Source organism: Corapipo altera, unplaced genomic scaffold (genome assembly GCF_003945725.1).
Source record: "Corapipo altera isolate COAL_440 unplaced genomic scaffold, ASM394572v1 50, whole genome shotgun sequence".
Classification (NCBI taxonomy): Eukaryota; Metazoa; Chordata; class Aves; order Passeriformes; family Pipridae; genus Corapipo; species Corapipo altera.
The window spans coordinates 8,812,202-8,834,442 of record NW_020884889.1 but is presented as its reverse complement, the minus strand read 5'-3'; the positions used below and the strand labels follow the sequence as shown (position 1 = coordinate 8,834,442).

Sequence of the window (22,241 nt, the reverse complement as noted above, 5' to 3'; positions counted from 1 at the left end):
AGTTTTGCTGCAGTTTCTTAGCTAATTAATACCTGCTCGATTTTACAACAGTCTATTTTTGAAAGCTACAGAGGATCACTTGGCTTGTTATGAAATTAAAGCCTTTCACTTGATCACTCTCCTGAGCGCAGCAAGGCAGTGGTGACAACCCACACTTGTGCAGCACTACCAACTCTAATTTTTACAGGAGCACAGCAGGCGTTTCTGGAACCTCCCAGATCCCGAGGCTGTTGGAGAGTTGTCAGCACAGCCACAGGGCCTAATCACTGTCAGAAACCAGAGAGCTGCTTTTTCTCTAGTAACTGATTTCTTCTGTCCCAAACATAAATAATTGACAAACAATTGGTACTGCAAAATCACATTCCACCTCCAAGATCTAAGTAGACTTTGAGCTGTCAAACCATTGCAACAAAAGGGAGTACTTTTTAAATGTGAAATTCCTAGTTAAAAGGTTAAAGAATAGTCTGTTCAGTAAATGAAAGCTTGGTAAGCATGGTTGCAAAGGGAAATGAAAGTATAAATACATGAAATCAACTAAAAAATTCATGATGCTCCTTCTCCTTCCATCTTTACTTTCCTCCATGCTTGCTGTTGGTCAGACAAAGGTCCCCAAAATTAGCAAAAAACAAAAGACTGGAGTAGGAGAAACAGCAACTGAACACCCCTCCAATAGTCTATCATGGATTACAGGGCATGTCTTCCCATGCCCCAGGAGGTTGTGAGACTAAGCTGCAATATGGAAAAAATGTGCTGTTACCAACACTTGTGAAGCCTTATAGTCAAGTGGCTGCAGCCCATGAGCAGTGCTTGATTAGGAAGCTTGGCCAGTGAAAATTAATGTGCATTGCACAGACTATTTAAAGGATGTTCAAATCTGTAGCCAGCTTGTCACAAGGTGAAATATATATATATTTAAATAGACCTTCTTAGCATTTTATACATTAAAAAGCATGATCTTGTATGCATAAATTTTAGAGTCCTGGTCTGGCATTATATTTTATGTCTCCTACTGACAAATTGTGCCAGTGCTGAACGAAACAGCTGCTCCCACCCAAAGCAGGCTCCTAAATATTTCATCTCCCTCTCAGTTTTTGGAAGGCTGGGTGAGGTGACATCCCTGTTGGGGAGAACTGCTGTGCCACGATCCAGAACGCACACGTGCTTCTCCCGTTGTTTTCTCTAGATAAGCCCTCAGTAGGGGCAAATTGACAGAGAACAAGACTATTTACCCCAGAAGTGGCCAGTAATGTGCTCAATGCCAGCCACTGCGTTTCCAGCTCTGATGCTGGAGCAGGGGCTGCACTGTGTGCTGGAGGCAGGGGCAGGCTCTGCCCTAAACTTGCTTCCCTGCAACACAGTGATCCCCCCACACATAATGTGCATGTGTGCATATAAATACAGTCCAGTGCTTCCCAGGTGCTGGATGCAGTTGTTTTATGATGTGCAAAGTCTGGGTTTGCTGGGTTTCTCACCCGTGTAAATCTTCCTCCCTATGACCTTGACTAACTGCAGCTCCTCAGATAGCATGTCTCCCTCAAAGCACCCTGAACGACTTCCTTAACTGCTTCAGGTGCAAAATACTGCACTACCTTTAGAGCACCAGCCCTGCCTTTTCACACCCAGACACCCCGTTAATTTCTTTTGATTCCTGTTTCGGTTTGGCTGTGGCAATGTTTGAATAATGTCTTGAGACCCTTCTGAGGCACAGGGCAGGAAGGGGGAAAAGGAGGGTCTGCAAGTCCTGCAAGAGGGAAAAAGGACCCTCAAAAGGACATCAACTTTAAGCCCCGGGATTCTCCCAATCAATGTGAATGGTAATTAGGTTACTGGGTCACGGAATGCAGTTTTCATTAATGGCTCATGTTTAATTTGAACTGCTTTTCCCTATAGGTATGGATTAATACTTTAAGTATCTCAAGAGAAGCAAGGCATTAGAATGAGGCATTATCTTTTATTAGGCCAAGCAATATACTTAAAAATGCAGGCATTTTTAGGCGTGCTAATCTCTTCTCCTGTCTCATTATTATTCATTGTTTTCAGCAGACCTTTTTCAGCTTTATTTATTTATATTTATTTTAAGCCAGAGCTATTGATCTCTGGTTTAGTGGAGTTTTAGTGTGTCCTTCCAATTCCTGACTAAGCACTTCAATTATTTCCCGTAAAACAGGCAAGCTTTAATTTATATCTTTTATAAGAGTATAACGATATTAACATAAAATGAAACTTGATTTTACTATTCCCAATACAGTTATACATCTGTAATCTTGCCACCAGCCCTGATCTTTCTTACTAATGGTTCAATAATTAAACAGGAAGCATGGATGATAAGGAGTACCTTTATCCCATTGCTTTGCATGGTAGTAATAAATCAGGTTTTCTTACTCTTTCCACTTAGGTAACTGTCAGAGTTTTGGGTTTTCTGTTGTTTTGGGTTTTGTTTTGGCGGTTTTTTTTGTGTTTTGTTTTGGCTTGTTTTGTTTTGTTTTTAGAGATCATCTCAAGCTATTTTCAGAAGTTCTCTCCTTAAGCTCCCTCTCAATATTCTGACCAGAAGAAGTCTTTCTGCTGATTTGGAAAGTTTTTCATGCAAGTAGAAAGCTATATTGTGGGCAGTGGGCTCTTCAGCAGATTATGCAGTGCAAACAGATGTGCAAAATGATCTGGAGAGAAACACAGCTGGTGCTGAGGTCCTTGTGCCCATACAACATGTTTTTCAGATTGGCTCTACTCTGGACACATGGACACTGAAGAGCTGCTTTCTGATACCAGCAATACATTTCTTCTAAGTATGTGTTTGAACAGTTCTGGAGAATATGGCAAAACCTCTCTGATTAGGGTGCAAGGACCTCCAGGTATACCTTGTGCCTTATTATATTATAAACCTCTCTTCTCCTGATCCAGACTCAGCACCACCACCCCACAGTGCACGGTGCAGGTTTAGCCCCAGCCTGCACTCAGGTACTGTGTGGTCATGTGTCATGTTGCAGATGTGTAACTTCAATAATCCAGGATTAAAAATTACTATCCAGTGGTGCTAACCCTTTCATTCAGTGTCCAAAGGTTGCACTGGATCATGCTTATCTGTTACTCAAAGCAAACTATTCCCCTAGGTCCCAGTGTAATCCTCCCATATTCCCACACTACTTATTAACTACTATGAACACCTCTTTGTCCCAGGAGTGGGGAATATGCACAAGTGAAATGAGCAGTCCTCTACACCTGGGTAAGCTTTGTAAAACGTAACCATCACCAGCACCTCATTTTAAACAAGCTTTGCATGTGATTGATGGGTTGGCCTTAGCATTCCTGAAGAGCAGGTTATAGTCATGGTACCTTTGTGGACATCCCAAGTACAAAAATAATTTAACATGAAAAGTAAAATATGCTTTCCTTTAAGAAATACTTGCAAAAAACTGCAATTCTCTAGAAATTGGAAAAACTCAGTAAGACAGACTAACTAAAAAAAATTCCTGAAACAGTTCACTTCATGGAAAAGTCATTCTATTGCAATGTTCTGTCTTTGCTGATTTGGACACAAAAGAAACATCTTGTTCTCATGATCCTTTTCTTAGGAGAGGACAGCAACATGAGAGACTGTGTGCCATGCCCAAGGACAACATGGCTTTCAAAGCCCAATGCCAAGTAGCCATGCTTCAGGTGTCAACTATGTGTTAGATAAGTAGGGCTTTTAACTAGATGAACAATCATCTCCAGCTGCCTCATAAGCACTTGTCAAGACCACTAATCCAGTGACAGAGGATATATTTTAAACTGCTGGCTATTCATAGCAAGAGGCAGCTCTAGACTTTACAAGCCTGCTGTTGTGGCCATCCCTGGGCCAGGGAAGTGTTTCATTAATACCAAACTCATGGCCAGGGGTTTTGTATCAATGCAGAGGCAGCTTTGTCAGCAAGCCTGGTATGAGCCCTCCCTGGCTACTCATCCCCTGCCACTGCCACCACCCACTGCCACCCACAGACAGCAGGTAAATGTAGCAGATGAGCGACTTGCTCTGCTGAAGAGGACTTGCAGAAACACCTGGGTCAGCAGATGGGTTTAGGCAACTCTTCACTAATAAGAAATGAGACAGGCTTTGCAAAAGTTCAGTGAGCCCTGGTACCTTTGTCAGCTGTTGCTCTGAGGGAAAGCCCAGCCCAAAAACAGTGTTGGCTCTGCTGTCTGCCCACTGCCCGAACTTCTGCGACGTTTTAGTGAAGGTCATGTTGGGTGTGATTGTGCTGTTTATGATCACCTGTTCAAAAACAGAGCAAAGAAGAATTAAAAAGTAGAAGTCACATCAGAATATATATCCTAGCAACAATATCATCCAAAGCAATTAGCAGTCTAAATTGGGAAATTGCTGTGTTCAGAAGATTTTTTTCCCTGAAACAAAACAGTTTTTATCTTGTCTTAGTTCATGCAGAAATTCTGATGTTTTGTCTTTTTTTTCAAAGCACTATCATGGTCCTGCAGCTAAAGAGGCTTCAGGAACATCACTGAACTCAAAGCAACAGCAGGGTCAAGAGCTGTAAAATTACCCTGGCAGAAATACAGATGCAAAATCCTCTTTTTGCAGCATTAGGAAGGCACACAGCTACTCCCACCACACCCCATCAGGCACCTGAGATGCCCAGGGCCTCCAAGCAGGGCATCCACCAGCAACACCTGACCTCAGATCTGAAGAGCAGAGAGGTATTTCTACATTTCTCCATTTTTCCTCAGGCCTTCACAAGTAGGATGCCAGAGACATGTCAGAAGTTAAAAACAAACAAACAAACCAACCAAAAAAACAAAACAAGGAAAAGTTGATATCTTAATACTGAGTTTAACTTGGGAAGGGGGTGAAGTGCATCACCAGCAATGCACATACAGTATCAAATTTGGGCCTCAGAACAAATATTTTGCCCTTTCACACATGTTAACTAATATCTGCTTCAGCAGCAGCAACCTTGAAAGCAACAGCAGTCCTTGTAATTAAGGAAATAGCCAAAAAGATGAAGGCTGGTGGACGAGGTCTCCAAGGAACTTAGTGGAACAGGTATAAAATGTAATCTTGCAAAAAGGAATGAGATATATGTCAGTTCATTACCAGAAACCTTAACTTTATTTTCAAGATACATCATTATATGAGTCTAGAGACTCCTTCCCCCGGAAATTAATTCATGTACAATGTTCCTTCTGCTAACAGAATAAGGACTTTCTTTAGTAATGTGTACCATCATTTCCAATATGCAAATTATGCAGTAATTAAGCCCAATCTGTGGGACAGTTTAATTAACATGATCAGGAAGTATCCTGGCAACATCATTTACTATATATTCCAAGCAGACTTTTTCCTAAGCTTTCATTTACATTTAGCAAAAAGTATGAATTAAAGCTACCAGAGGAAGATCCTTACTTGACTCCATCCTCTCCATGACTTCAGACCTCTGTGCTGATGCTTTCATTTGCTTTCTTAGAAATAGCTCAACTTATTTCCCTCTTGTTGCATCATCATTTTCAAATAAACGTATGATTTTCTACCATTCCCTACCAATCAGAGTTTCACCACAAGGATGAAAGCAGAGGAGGGCCAGGTGGCTGGTACCCCTGAAAGTGCCCTTTGCATGGGAAAAAGCAGAGCAAGAAAGGGGGAGAGGAGGCTCTGCAACCAGCACTGGCCAACACACACTGTACAGACGTCAGGTGGCCCAGAGAAGCTGCAAATACCCCACCCCTGGAAGTGTTCAAGGTTGGATGGGGCTTTGAGCAACCTGGTCTAGTGGAAAGTGTCCCTGCCCATGACAGGGAAGTTGGAGCTAGGTGATCTTTGAGGTCCCCTCCAAAACAAACCATTTTATGATTCTATGATCTGCTTCCAGATTCAAAACATCTTTTTGAATGGCCAATTGACAGGTAGAGGTATAAGCAAAGCTGCCCAGATGTGCTCTCCTGCAGCTAAGTTACACAACAGAAACAGCCAACATAAAATATAAGGGTGTTTTCAGAGATGTAAATTAAAAGCAAATCAAAGATTTTTATGGTAAGGGTTTGACAGTGCAAAGGGACTATGATGATACCAGGACTGCATGATACAGAGAGTCACAAGAGCAGGAGGAAAAGCTACCACCAACCCAGAAAAATCAGGATGCTTTCCAAAAACTTTAAAGAAAGTGCTATATGTATACTTCTTTTTTAAAAAAATCTTTCATCGGGTAGATGAACCACTTAGAAATGTTTAGCTTCTCAAGTTATAGAATTTAATTTAGAAGTTATGAAATACTCAGAAATTTCAAGTCATAAAAGTATTATTTCAGTCCTGCTGTGCCTATCAAATTAGACATCTGTGGAAAAGAAAAATAATAAAATGACCTGTTCAAAAGGTAAAAGCTTCAGTCACTGGTAGCTGACCCTGAGAAGAATAAAAGTCTTCCATACCTCCTACAATGATCATTGAGTAAATACAAACAGAAAAAAAAGCAAACCAAAGTTATCTCAGACTACAGTTCAGTATTATCAGATGTGGTAAAAGGAATAATGAAGCCGGCAAATTGTAAACCAGGGAACACCTTACTGAGCAATGAAATATGCTACATTAGCTGAGCACCTTACAAGTTAATCTTTTTCTATAGCCAGCGCAGAATCCAAGGAAAGCTTGTGGTGAGCACACACCTTCAAGAAACTGACAGTTCATCTGTTAAATTTATAATAAACTGCAATTAGTGAAACTGCTTGGAAGCTGGCTCTACCTTTTTTTTTCCCCTTAAATCCTCCTCTGTCAATCAGGCACTTCAGAAACACTGCATTCCTACAGAGAAGTGAAAACCTAAGTAGAAGCTCTGGAGATTAAATCAGAGCTCATAGAAGCAGTTCAGAGGAGATGGATGCTGTGAGTACATCATGCTTATCCACACTGTCTTCCTCCCCATCCTCGCCCCATCTGCCTGTACATTCACTTCCCCATAAATCTGGTCATTATTTCTGAACAGAGACACTACACTGGCCAGGGGAAAATCGTGTTGGTTGCGTTTAGGAGAAAGAAAAGGTGCTGTGATTTAAAAGAACAGTGAAAAATGAGGCTTGCAAATGTTTCTGCCAGGGTAATCCTGCCTATCCCCCCACCGTGCTGGCTCACCCTCAGCTACGTGAGACCAGAAGGACAGTGATCCCCACCACTCCTCCATCTCCTGGGCAGGCAGTCTCAGCTGGGGCAGAAGGCAGGGGAAGCATTTGTGGCCACCACAACAGAAAAGGTCAAATAAACTCGGAAAACTTTCTTTTTTTGTGAAGGTATGAGCCAGAATTTTCAAATTTCAAAGGAAGAAAGAGAGAAGGAAAAGGGCACTATTTTGCTGCAGATAGGATTAGCTCACCGGGTCTTTCCCATCTCTACCTGCAATCCAGTGTTATAATCCTATAAGAAAAGGCCACTCATCAATTCAAATGAGCTCTTATGAAAAAGCTCTGCCTTTGGTCCTCATTTGTATAATACACACAGTGTAATTCCAGCTGCATCATAAAACGGAATAAACTTGTGGACTTTCATCCGGGATAATGGATTCAGAAGATATACTACTCTCTAATCAAATGCAATCGATCCCTGAAGTGGTTAAAGAGTTCTCCTTAAAGACAAAGAGGAGCATAATATAATAAGCACCTTACAAAATAATAAACTCATTCATCATACTGAGTTGTCTACATGTGGTTAAAAAAAAAAAACCTGCCTTTGCACTCACTACACGCAAACTTATCAGATGGCAAGCATTCCTGCTACACCTGCATAAGCCAAACAAAATCTCATACTAATTTAATTTCCTTTGGGAAAAAAATGAACCTGAGACATCTAAATTTTTATCTGAAGATGAAACAAAAGAATGTTTCCAGCACAAGGTAGCGCTCCCTCAAGTGACTCCAGACATTTAGGAACACATTGGGTATATTCATCAGATAAAGGTGAATGCAAATAAGCTGGCATAGAGCAGAACATTCATGGGCTGTAACACACCCATCCTGCTGCCTTCCCACAGAGAGAAACTGCCAAATAAATCAAACAGGGAGAGGTCACAAGACGACCTGAGTGCGTAGAAGGAGAAAAATGTATTGGCAGCTCATGCTGTTTGTAATGTATGAGCAGTGCCCATATATACAGCTGCTCTTTCTTTTAGGGGGTGCTTCGAATATTTAAAGGGCTCCACTCCCACACTCCCCGTACCACAACAGTGCACTGAAGGGGAGAAGCTGATGTGGCTCCTGAAAACACATATTCCCAAGGCACTGTCTCATTAATATAAGGTGTGTGTCAGCAGCTGGAGTATAGAGGCAGCAGAGCTGGAGCAGCACGTGGGGTTTGCCAGCTTGGCTCTCAGTGCACACCCTGATCTCATCAGTCTCAGCCTGCCAGGTTCACAAGAGGGAAAAGCAGAGACGAGAGCAAGCTCAGTTCCAAGGGGAGGAGAGCAGAGATCGCAGAGGGCATTTGGCAGAGCCACTGGCACAGCCCTGAGGAGGAGGAGGACAACCAACACACTGGCAGGAATTGGCCAGGACACTCACCAAAGGGGATGATGAGCCAAGTCAGCCAGCCTGGCACCAGCTTCTCTACCTAGGAAAAGACTGAAATTACAGCTATGAAGCTAATAAACGTATTGGGCAATATATTTTGGAACTGTGTTAAATTAATTGAGAAAGGGGCCCCTTATTCTGGGGCAAGAGTGCCAGATCAGGAATTATTCTGCAATTTCCCCTTCAAATTCACATCACCTGTTACTCTGAAGAGTACTCACCTCCAGAAAAGCCCCCAGACTCCAGGCCATAGGACCTACTCCTTAAGACTGTATTAAAATCTCCCCATTTCATTTCCACACCTCTGAATATGTGCTTCCAGTTCCCAGCCCCTGTGAAATTTAATTTCCTCAACCCACCAGGCTGTTAATCTTCAGTAAAGATGTATCCCAGTCTAAAAACAGAATTGAAGAAGGAAAGAAGCTGCTAATCCTCTGGCCACAGCTATCACAGGCTCAGCAGGTTCTTCCAGCTCATCAAGTTGGCATGAATCAGAAGGGCTTGTGACACCGGATGTGAAGATGAGGAGACAGGAATGGATTTACAGAGAAATTCTCCCTTTATCCCAAATGTTCAGCAACTCTGTGGTACTAGCCCACCAACATTTCCATGATCTGTATTATCCTCTGCACTATCTACCATCCTTCCTACTTCTGCTTCTAACCTCTTTTCACCAGTATGTCACTGGTGATAAACTGCTCATCTCATTTCTAGTCCTAGAAAGCCAGAACACACACACACACACACACACACACACACATTGTTAATCAAGACAGTGGTATTAAAGTGAAAAAAGTAAGTCCCTTGCAGAGGCCACCAAACAGAGTAAAGCAGAAGTACAAAGACATCCTCACAGCAGTGTAAGAACTTGGGGATGAAAGAAAGAACAGCCTTTGGCCAAAACTGAACCTGTAGTGCAGGAGGGTTAATTATAGTTGTTTTACAAATCAGGGGCAGCAGAAGTGATCAAATCTGTCTCTCCACCCTTGCTGACAAGTCTTTATAGAAGGCCATTTGAAAAAAAAAAAAAAAAAAAAGCCTGGGAAAACTGAAAGTAGCAACAGCACTTGTTCCAGCTTTGCTTTATGTGCTGCACCTGACATGTACATGGTGCTTTTCCTGGGACATGCTGGGGGCATGGAATAATTAGACTGGGAGCACTGTAAATGAACATTAAGAAGAGCATTGGGATTCTCCATTTTGCTGTTCCTCCTGCTCTGCTCCATCGTTTGTGCATGACAAGGGGGGTGAGCACAGGGTAGGCAGCAGCTGGCAGGACATCCACTACCAGGCTCTTGCTCGGGTTGCCCATTTGATCCCTTCAGTGCCGGGATGCCTGGCCAGCTGCTGCTTTTCAAAAGTTTCTGTTCTACACAGTTAACCAGGACAGGAGCTGTTTCACCCATCAATGGAGTCCAAAAGCTTCCAAAACTACATCCTGTATTTCTGCAGGAGGTGGGAGTGGAAGGGACGTCTTGCAAGCCACAGAGGACTTGCTGCAGACCTCAACATTTACTTCCCAACCTGAGTTCTCTCTGCAGAGAGGAGGCTCTCCTTTTATGGATGAAGTCTCTCACATGCTGCTGCTTCTTGTTTTATGAGGAAAAGAGCCATTTCTAGTGTTGGAAATAATGATTTTTTTATCCTGCATCACCTTGCATTCCCAGAAAAATTCAGTGAAAAATTAGGTTCATTTTTAACCCTAAAAGCCAACAAATCAAACAAAACTCATACAAGTCTTGTCCTTCTTCATGAAAAGAGATGTAAAAATAGCCCTCCCCTCCAATAAAAAGACTAATAATTGTTTTTCCTCTGGTAAAATATTTCTGTTCTAAAGCTCTCTCTGACAACCCGTCTAAATGCAACGAAAGTGGGTTCATGATTATGCGAATTGTATTAAGTAAATCTCCTGCTACACCTCTACACCTACTCCATTGCTCTCTTTTTCTTCTCAAGGTAATTAACATCTCTGTACAGTTGGCTTCCCACCTTCTCCACCCAGTCTAAATCTCTAAAATTTCCTATTTTTGCTTTGACATCTGACTAGAACTTTTTTTTCCTTTTAGGCACAGCACACACATCCACCCACCCACACGATTCAAAGCACCAGCAGCTGTTTCATGAAGAAAATCTACAGCAAGGATTTTCAAACACTCTAGAACAAATTGTTATCCAGGAATTTCACGCAACAATTTAAAAAATATATAAACCAAGATGCTTGTGGATTATTCTCACATGAGAACTAAGTTCCTAACTTATCACAGAAAGGGAGAAGGATACAGTAGAGACTCTCTATTTTTTCCTAGTGATTAAAATTGGGGCGACGAAGAAGGTTGCTTTATCTATAATTAGACAGAATTATAAAACTTCCCAAAGTCATATCACATTCATGCTTTGGGAGATTTAATAAAAGCATATAGTCTTTGTAGAGTACAATCCCATCCCTAAGTGAATAATTTAAGCACTGATCATTTTCTGCATCCTTCAAGCTGTGTGGCAAGAGCTTCAGTAAAGCCTGAAGGTCCCTTTGCAGAGGTCAGGAATGGCACAACCACACAGCATCATTACAGACTCCTCTACTCTTCAGAAACCTACACACCTCGGGAGTGGTTAGCAATAGGATAGCTTACTTCCTCTCCAAAATCCAGAAAAACTGTCCCTTGGCAGGGGTAATGGATAAGAAGGACAGGTATGTTATTTTTAGGAGATGACAGGGTGTCCAGGTTTCTTTTCAATAACATCACGTGGTTTCATTAACCTCTCTGGAATGTTCAGATGCCACATCATACTCACGTCTGGTGATCAGAAATGACTCTGTGTAGGGCAGTTACTTACTGAAACACTCTGACAGAGCTTTTCTGAGAAATTTTACAGAGAGGTTTTAAAAAGAAAAAAATCTCCCCAGACCAAAGTTTCCCTATTTGCTGGTGAGTGGTACAGCAAGAAATCCTTAGTATAGACTTTTATTTTTGCTTTTAAATGAGTAAGAAATTTTGTTTCTGAAAAGGTTTATGCAATCTCCTGGATTCAGTTGTGTGTGATCTTTCTGGAGCCAGTGACACACACACAACACACATACAAGCAGAAAAATGAGCCAGATAGGAACAGACAGGGGCAGATGTGCTTCTGCTCTTCTGTCAAGGATACAGCTGTTGACAGCACTTTGTTATCTTTTCTCCTAAGCTTACCAACCAGCTTCTGAAGGATTTATTTCCAGAAATAATCCAGGCAATGAAGAGAAGATTTTTCACATTTCAAAGTTAATAACTTGGAAAGAGATTAATATAGAAACATTTAAGCGAGTTCTACAGCTCTAGACTTTTAATTTTTTCTAAACCAAAACACATCCTCAGCAGGTGATCATGATTTCTGGCTGATTCAATCTCAAGGGACCCTCCACATTTCCTGGAATTTACTTTGCTCCCCTTCTCAGCTTTTGACAAGCTCTTTTTTCCACCTGGAACCCTACATCTTGTTTGTGCAAACATTTTTAATTTTTCCTTCCATTGCCAGGTCATCTGTACCAGCTGAGCCAATACAGCAGTTCTGAAATTCCCATTGCAGATAAGCCTTAACCACTTTTTTTTCATCCTCTGAACACTCAAAAGACCTGTTCACACAAGTGCACCCAATGTTACCAGCTCTACCCATCCAAACCTGTCTTAGCAACTGTTGACAATCTCCTGCAGACACAACTCCAGGCAATGTACTATCCTCCCAGTTATTAAATCCTGCACCTCCCCTCAGCCCGAATTTCTGAATACTTGATATGGCCTTGAGCAAATAAAGGATGATGCAAGTGGGGATTCTCATCCTTGGCTGACAGCTCTGCTTCTCCTTTATGCTGTATTTCTTCATTACCAAATTCCAAAGAAAATGTTCTCAAGTTATTTCAAGGTCTAGAGAGAAACCAAAGCCTAAGTCACTTTAATCAAGCCAAGTAACCCTTAATACAAACACCACAAATATTTTAAGGTCATCAGGCACTGTTGTTTTCCTTACTTTCATTCACTCTTACTTCAAAGATGCCTTTGAGAAGAATAAGTCCTGGTCTATGCAGCAGAAGGATCCAGTGCACACCTCAGTGGGCTCACTCCAAAAGGATACTGATCCTCATGTTAAAACATCCATTTCCAATTTCTATCTGCATCAGTCCTGCTTCAGCTTTCCCTAACCCCAACACTGACATTTCTCTCTGATACTCCACAGGCTGAACAATTTATGTCTGCACAGGACCCCCTTGGAGAATAACATTTTGGACACTTCCCACACCTTTGAGGTGCCCAACACATCACCCCATGCAGACACCCTTACACCCCATGCCTTACATCTGCACCACAACCTGCACCCCAGCTTGCCCTGGAGCAGCAGCCTCTGCCTGGGAGCCACCAGCACCACCACTGATGGCAATTCTCCCTGAATCACTGATGCTAAAAAATCTGGAAGTTGCATCACCACAACACTAACACCTTTAAATTAAATCAGAAAACAGCCATTAAAAATATTAATTATTTACTGCAAGTTGCTTCACTGTCTCAGTGAGAGACCAGTTCCAGCTTAGGTTAGGCTGGTGGGCTGTGACTCAGGCCAGGACAGATGTTCTGATCTCAATCTGCTCATCATACCAAATGGAGCAGCTGCCTCTCAGAGAGCAGTCTGATCTAGTTTCACTAGTTACAGCAATAACAAGCCCAAAAGGGATCCCCAAAAAGCAGCTTGAGACTTTTCAGGCATCTTTTATAAAATCCTTTGGTTTAGCGCTGTTTGTACTAGAACATGTCTTCAGCAGATGAGCATCATTCTCCAGCACAGGTTAGAAAATTTGAACCAGGAAAAGTCCAAAACTCACCTGATGAGAGTGATTAAATGGCACAAAATTATTATAAAGGCTCTAGTATGGATTAACAGTATATACACACTGGTATTTATTATTGCTGCTCTGTCTCAACAGTAAAGTACTATTCTATTCTATTCTTATATATTATATTAACTATTTGAGGTAGCCCTGTGCAGAGCCAGGAGCTGGAATCGATGATTCTTGTGGGTCCTTTCTATCTCAGGACATTTTACAATTCTATGATTATATAATGTATATATAAAAACACAAAACCACAACTAATGTTTTTACTCAATAGTCATCTCCCTAGTGTAAAAGCAATGAGATGTTTCTTGTAACATGCACACACACAGTGTACACTGGAAGACAGGATCATGCATTAAAATAGTATTTTAAACCATTTTTTCTATTTCAAAAGATGTTCTTTTTATATGGGGTGTTAATTAGCTCCATTTGTGCTAATAGTCACGCTGAAATTAGGTCCAATAGTTCATTAAATACTTACATACTATGGCAAAGAGAAGATAAAGGCCATCAAATATGCTCATATTTCTGTATTACAGTAATCAGCCAGATCAGTACTGGAAATATTTTCTTATGACATATGAAGGTTTCTTTTGTGGACAGGTGTGGACAAGAAGGCAGAAATACTGCATCAGCGAAATCAGACCTCCAGAGGTCAAAGCCTGGACACTTTTGCACTGGTTTACCCCAATGCAGTGTCACCCTCAAGCTGGATGTGTCTCCTGGGCACAGTGTCACATGCTGCCTTTGGATGAAAGGTCATCGAAGTGTCACATGCTACCCTTAGATGAAAGGTCCCTTTCGTGTTGGTTCTCAGTGTCAGACACATAAATTATATTGAGTTCATACTTCTCCCCATCCAGGTTTTATGGTTGGCACACTTTCTGGGACCACCAGAAGAGATTTCCCACACAGCCTGGAAGAAACTGTGAGGTAGAAGAAGTTTTGGAGAAAAAGAAATACCCATCTCAGTTACCCGGTGGTGAAAAAAAAGCTTTGAGAAAATGGAACAAAAAGTATTTTCTGCTAATTTAATCAGATTTTACTAGCAAGGATTCTCTGGAAATCATAGTCCTGCCAGTGCTGCTGTCAGCAAAAAAATCTTCAGGGCAAGAAGTGGGGCCTCTTAGCATTTCAGCAGGTATAGGGCAGCTGGCTGGGACCCCAGCAGCACCACACTCTTCTGGGATACAGCACACAGCAATGTGACAAGCAACGGCCATAAATATAAAACTAGGGCAGGCAAAACTAGAAATCAAAGAATCTCCATTCCTTTGACAAGACACACAAATACGTTCGCCCACATCTTTCCAAATCACAGCATTTAATTCAGGATTTTTCCATACACATTAAAAGAAAAGGCAACACACCACTTTGTAAGGTCACTTATCATGTACTTTTATGTTCCTTTACCTTTGACTATCCAAGGCTGTAAAACATCCTCTGTAGTTTCACTACAGAACTATTAAACTTGAAAAATTAGGTAGTTAAAAAACTTTGGCATTTAAAAAAATGTGGGCATTTAAAGAGCACTCTACATCACATAATTCATCAGGTATAGGGTCAAATGAACACACACTGATAACTCTGAATGCCAGGTGAGAAGGTGATGTTTTGATTGTTTCTGCTACATGTTATCACAAATCAGATCCACGAGGTCCTGGAGGCAGTTAAATGCTGCACACCAACGCAGACCCCTGGTGAGGTACATGCTGCCAGAAACCTTTTATAATTCAGTGGCAAAAATTTTGTAATATGTAAATTACCTAGTAGGCTTTTCCTGAGAAAGAGTTGCTATTGGTTTAGTGGCTGAATTTACGTCAAAGAAATAAAAAAAAAGAACAAAAAGAACTAACAAGATAAAGGAATTTCATCTGTGCTACCATACCCTGCAATTGTTTTCCTGTGAAAGAAAAGATTCTCAAATCTAAGAGTCACCTTTTGGCAAAATACTCTAGGATATTTTTAACAGCTATGCCTTAAAATAATTTCTTTTCCGTGGGCAAAGAAAATGATCTGTTTTGAGTGTCTGAACACATCACTGGAAGGATTCTGAATTTCCTCTCTGTGCCTCCAGTCGTGACAACATGGAAAGCGTGGTCAGAAAGAGGTGGGCAGCTATTCAATTAGGTAGCAATTAGGACCAGTACAGGAACTGACAAAGCCAAAAATACATCAAATATTAGCAGACTTACATATCACCCCTTCTTACCTCACTAAATATGTGCTGCCACAGGCTGCTGGGGCTCTGTCCCTGCCAGCTTCATTGTGCTCTGGAAATCACACTGTCTGCTGCATATATACCATTAAATCAAACAGCTTCATCACACCCTACAATGCCCTGTATTTGCTTTGGGGAGAATTATGTGAATACTGATTGGCAAAATTTGGCCCATATTCTTGTTCTCAGTAATTGCAATTTACTTCAGAAATAGATCCACTGATTTTGCTTTCCCAGCACAGCAATTTTTCTGGTTCTCCCTTCAGTACTTTCACACACTTATGCCCAACTTAGCTGCTGCTCTCCAATATTCAAGGTAATTGTCAGGTAATAAATTCTTAAATGATCTAGTAACTGGGAATGAGTGTCAGATGGCTGGGGGGTTTTTTCCCTTAAACACAGTCTTTATTCCTGTATCATGTATTTACCACAATTACTCTTGCAATCTAGTCATCTTTTAAACCCTGATTTTAATTTTTTCTAGTCATCTGTTTAAGCATCTCTCAGAGACAACTTAGGGCTGGCATCTGAGATGACTCTTGCTGCGTCACTTTGCTGCTGCCAACTCAGTATGTCTCACTATACGCTTTATTGCTGGCTATTTATTTTTAAGCTAGCTTTATGTTCCTTGTTAACAACTCATTTCTCAAAAGAGAAAAATGACATTGCAATCACAAGTTCTGTAGAAATACAACATATGAACATTTGAAAATGAGGGCAGAAGATTGTTCCTGAGGGATTATATCTCCATCTGAAATGCCTTTCCCCCTTCTCTATACTGTTTGGATAACACATATTTCCAGTTTATAAAAAATAAATAAACCCACCAACCTGGGCGCTACCATGCATTATTCCTGAAGATGATAGAGGCTATTAGTCTGCATAATTTTTATACCTTATCAAACTTTCTTTTCACCTCAAAAAGACAGATCAATGTAGGTCACTTTTAATGAGGAGCCCTGTGTGTGGCTTTCCCCACACACTGCACAGCAGTTGGGCACTTACGAGTTCACGTTCTCCCTGCACCATCCATGTATTTTGTCATTTTTCAACAGGGTTGACTTTTGCCCACAACACTGAACACTTTCACATGGTGAAGTCTTTTGGCTGCATCATTAACTCTGAATCAGTGTATGCCCTTGCATTTTACTGTATCATTTCCTCCACCATTCATTATCCCACAGTTAGCCTCTGGCTAGAAACCTCTTAAAACGTCATGATGAAATTACTCTCTTGACAACATACAGGTCAATTACTATGTAATTAAAGGATATACTAATCTATTCCCTTGTTTGGTCATGGTATCTCGGTTAAGATCATTCAGTGCATTCTTTTATAGTACCTGTGAAATCTTTTGCTCTAAAGTGTAAGATACTGTCCACAGCATCTGTTTTTCTGTCAAAGACACAGGAATTATAATAGCTGTTCTCTTCTAGCTTTGCAAACATGAGGAATTAAAGTGGTACAAGCTGTTTTGAATCTAGGGTCTCCACCGTGCAGTGCTTGATTCCCCAGGCATTTCAGTGGGGTTTTTTTGTAATTGGGCTGAGAGGATTTGGAAGAAACCTTGTACACCCTCTCCTGGCTGCCCTCCATATGTGACTCTTGGTTTTCAGCATAAGACTCTCGCACATCCCTCTGCAAGGTAAGAGTTAAGCTGTCCTGACTTCACTCTGCTTCCTATCTTTACCCTACTCTCTTTCTATCCCATTTTTCTCTGCCGCAATGTCCATCCTCACCACCTCCACGTGTACCAGCCAGGCCCTCCTGTCCTTCCCCACCACTTGGCAAAGTGGTAAGGATGTGAAGGCAGTGTTGTATTGTGCTGGGCAGCAGAGCCAAGCAGCTCCTCTGCCCTTCTGCCAGCCAGGCTCACAAAATGAGCTCCCAATATTTATACCTTTAAACACATGGACTCAGCGGTTCCCTTAATCCCCCTCTTTAAGCCCATTGCAAAATCCTGCTGCTCCCCCCTGCCCTGCAGCACCCCTCCCCATCCTCCTGCACCCCAGGTGTGTGGGGATGAGGGGCAAGGAGGAAATAGGGACAGGCTATGCCTGCTGGGAGAAGAGAGGATGGGGCTGAAGGACAGGGGACTGCAGAGGCTCTGGACCTTTGAGGACAGCAGAAGCTGCCTGGAGAAGCCACTCCTGCCAGAATCACAGCCCATCAGGTCAGTGCTGCAGCAGGAGGAAATACTCATCAGGGTTTCATTACACAGCCTGCCCTGTGCTTTGCACGACAGCAGCACTAACGGGGTCCAGCAGCCCTGTGCTCCACTGCAACTCAACACGCTGCCCAGAGTGACATGCTGAATGCTACAAATAAAAGAAAGCTTATGCAACCAGGTAATGAGCAATATTTAAGTGAAGTGCCCTGTGGTCTTCATCACTTTAAAAAAATTTTATTGTTACTATATAGCATCAATGTAAGGTAAAAAACCTACCAAATTAATCCAATAGCTGCATACAAGTTGGATTTAACTGAGATTTCTTTGCAAGCCAATGTGCATTGCAAATGTTTGTCTCAAATAAACTGTTAGAACAGCCCCTTTGCAGTTCAGACAAGGATGGAGAGACACGTCCTTCATCACCACCTTCCTCCTAGGGCCAAGTCCCTTCATCTACTTGAGCTTCAGCTTTTTTGTCCTTAAGACAGAGATAACTCTTGCCCGGAGTGATGCTGTGATGCTGATCCATCTGGTATTTGCCAACACACAGAAAACTTCATTCTAATAAGTGAAATGTACAGAAAGCAGGACACTATCATCTGAAGCTGTCTATATTCTTCCTCACAGTTTTACCCAGTTTCATTTTTGCCTGGAAAAGTAGGTCAAAACACTAAACAATAATTGGTTGAGGGGAAAAATGCAACTTTTAACTTATTTGGGCATAGTCACCAATTTTTTCCCAAATTAGCACTCTTAAAATGGACATGCAGGGTCACGGGACTCTCCAGAGGCGAGTATGAAGGCAGCATCTCCTCTCAACCTGTTCCTTAATCAGCAAAGATTCAATACAAGAGAAATAATTTATGTGGCCAGCAATTGATTCCTGCTTGGGAGGCCCCACGGGAGAATTCAAATCATGGAACGCTCACTTTCTTCTGGGACATACTAGAATGGGGGTGGGGAGGTGGGGCTGTTCCTTCTGAATGACTTCTGGACAGATTACAAAACAAAGCCCAGATGCCCACCTTATTCTCAGCACACACTTTCCAGTCACAGCTCTGGGTAGGAGCCCCGGCTGTGGGCATACGCTGCCCTGCAGCTTCGCCTGCCACATACAGTAATTACTTTGTTTTCATTAATTGCTCTTAATGCGTGCATGCACAGCCACAAATCAGGCAACCCACTGCTGCGAGTACAGCAGTTTTGGCTTGGAAGTCACACTCGCCTGGGTTTGTAAAGGCACCAGCCCACTACCACCATCACCAGCTTCTGCCAAGCAGAGGCATCCACGGGGTATAAGCAAATTTGGGGGGGGCTCAGCTTTCCCTAGCAAGTTGCAGGGGCTGTGTGTGCCCTCTGCAAACCGGGGCAGAGAACTGGCATTTCTGGGAATGAGCACACCAGCACAAACAACATAATGATGGGATGTATTAATGCTGTACCGGTGTCAATGAGACATTACCATCAATTTAAGCAGGCAGTACGGCTGATTTATAAGCCAATATATAACCAAAGATAGCACAGGAGATGTTTGGAAAAACAAGTATGTGAAATAGGCATGACAAATAGAAAAGCTTTATTAAGGGATGATTTCTGTGATCTCTATCTCCCAGAACAGTGATATTTTAACACCCTCATCCAAACAGGAATGCAGATAAACAGGCTGTGAACTCATCTTGTTGCCCTGTGGTTTGTGCTTTGACAGAAATGACCAATGATTTTTGTACACGAGTAAAATGTTTTCACTTATACCTCTGACTGGGGTCTGCTAGGGCAAAGTGGTCACTCATCAAGTGACCTTGGAGGGCCTAATCAGAGGGATAAATCTAGTATGTAGTAAAAACAGTTGTCTGAGCAACCTACTCAACCCAACTGACCGGGATTCTTACAGGAAATACTTCAGCACACTCTCTGGCAATGCAAAACAAAATAAGAAAAAATGTGGGGGCAGAGTCTTCATGTCAAACTTGTCACCTAAGGCTGATGAACCCCAGTGCAAAAGCTAAATAAAATTAAGTACTAACCTGTGAATAGTTCAACCAGGCAAAAATGAATATGCAGTTGGCATTTACATTAAAAGCTCTAGTCTGCGTTTATCTGTCTCCTCATTCCCTTTAAAAAGAAAATTTTTTTCACCAAAAAGGCCTCAGCCTTATCTACCCAATATAGATGGCTGTTTTAGATACTGTCACAGACTCAATTTGGACACTTAAGGCTCTTGGCTCATTACAGTCATGAACGCAAATCAGTCAGAGACAAAATCATTTAAGTTGGGCAAAATCACTTTTCAGGTGCCCTATGTTTTTCCAATTATCACTGCAAGTCTCCATAATGGATTATACAAAAAACTGAGTATTTATGAACTTAAGTGTTTAATGCAGCCCCTCTATGTCTGTCTCCAGCCAGGGCTGACAGTCACACCCCACTCCACACAGCAAACACGCCGGGGTACCACCAGCCTCCTACCTTGGCTCCATCCACACTGATAATCCGATAGCTGTTTCTCGTGCTGTCATAGAAGTAGGAAACAGTTACAGCCTGCTTGCTTGCAGGAACCCAGTTCTTCTTCGTGCTGGGGTCAATTTGGAAGACATGGGCTCTGGTGGTGAAGATGGGCTGTTCTCTGGAATAGGGAGGGACAGGAGAAATGGATGCATGAGTCTGCGGAAGATGAAATGTTCCAGAAGCCCAGCCTTGACCAGGCATGTTGAAAGCACAAGGCAGAGAGTGCCTGGCAATCCCCCAAATGAAAAGACAGAGCAGTGACTCTGCCAAGCCATGATCCAGCCTTGGGTACCTCTCCCTGGCATCACTAAGTGACATTCAGCACCTAAAGTTACTGCCATAGCCTGAGAAACAATCAGCTTTTTTCTCCCTGCATTATATTAATTAACTCAGTACCCACCCCTTCCTCAAAACACTTATTTGCAGGAAAGGACATTCACATGCATTCTTTCTTTTCCCATCCACATATTTTGCCAGAAGCAACAAGCCCCCCCACAGCTGGATTTCCTCCTACCAACATTCCTGTTAACTGCTACCTACAGCCAGGGCTCCTCTGTGGATGCACCAAGGACCCCAGTGACCTACAGGCACGGTACAATTACTGAAATATTAATCTCTCTCCTCAGGATCCCACTGCTCTGCGGATGTGCATGAAAATTTCATCAGATGCAAACCAGTCAATCATCCTGGGAAGCGAGGGGAAAAAAGAAACACAACCAAACCCCAGAGCTGATATATATATTGCCTTTTAGTCCAGCTCTCAGTGGATGATGTACCACCCCTGACACCCCGTTCCTAAGCACCAGCTCTCCTTGGATGTTTTTCTCATCAAGAAAACTGTGCACACAGTGGAGAGGTTTTGTTTTACCATCAACACGTGACAATGCAAATCACATATAAAGCAGAGAAGACAAAGGACCAAAAGAAACAAATGTGATACACAAAAAGTCATCCAGGCTAAAGATCAGAATTAAGACTTATTTAAATGCCATAAAACTAAATTCACTTCCAACTAGACCTTTAATCCAAGTTTAGCAGTAGAAGTGAACTGCAAATCAAGCTCTGCTGTGCTTTTATATACATTTTTATGCTTTTGGTTCCTAAAAGCTGCAGTATATAATGTTCTGTATTAAGCGTACTGCTCAGTATATTCTTATCCCATACAAAATATCATATCATGAATAGGTACACTTGACAGAATTATGACAGGATTCAAAAACTATTGTACTACAAGAGTTACCACCTAGAATGTTGACCACATGGAAACTGAAAAGGCTGCCAGGGTGAATTTTGCACAAAGCAAATGAAAAGACGTAGGCAAAAGGCCAGAAAGATCTCTTGTTCTCATGTTACTCTTTCTTGCTCATAGAAATAATTATCTTCTATTATTCTCAGTCCCATAGTTTTGGAACTATGTTTTTATTAAGATTTCTATAATCTTCAGCTCCTTGTATAGCCACCTGTGCATTTTTTGAACACAACAACTTCAGATACCGTATGCAGCAATCATATAAACCCTCACACGTGATCTTAATCATTGCAGTCAAATTAAAATCGAGGGGAGAAAATTTGCAAATATCAAACAGATAAAGTGATTTAAGAGTAGAATTAGCTCAGTGGAGTGATGGAGTGAACTAGTAAATCCCAGCAAGGCCTCAAGAGGGAGAAAATGAAACAGTGGTTTTCTCCTTGCAAGACTTATGCAGAGTTCTACATTTTTCCATTTCTGGATGGACAGCTGTGCTGAACCATGTAAAATACTTACTTGAAATACACTGAAATTAGAATGGGACTGTCATGTTACAGCTGTCAAAGAGTAGCATTTGCTTCAGTTCTTCCTTATCAGTAACTCACTGAACCCAGTTCTCATTTCACAGGCTAATATCGATGCCATCCTCAGCTGGGAGGAAAGAAAGGGCAGGTCTCCATTTAAAAGTATTTCC

At 41.9% G+C, this 22,241-nt stretch overlaps 1 protein-coding gene across 3 annotated transcripts in view; it reads right to left on the bottom strand.

Moving 5' to 3' along the window:
- The window catches only part of HOMER2 (homer scaffold protein 2), a 58,118-nt gene that overhangs the window by 13,322 nt on the left and 22,555 nt on the right, over nt 1–22,241 (bottom strand). For all 3 annotated transcript variants that reach the window (XM_027644425.1, XM_027644427.1, XM_027644428.1), the window contains exons 2-3: nt 20,260–20,416; nt 4,121–4,252 (exon numbers count right to left, since the gene is read on the bottom strand). In XM_027644425.1, coding sequence (XP_027500226.1) covers nt 4,121–4,252; nt 20,260–20,416 — 289 coding nt within the window. The remainder of the gene's footprint in view (nt 1–4,120; nt 4,253–20,259; nt 20,417–22,241) is intronic.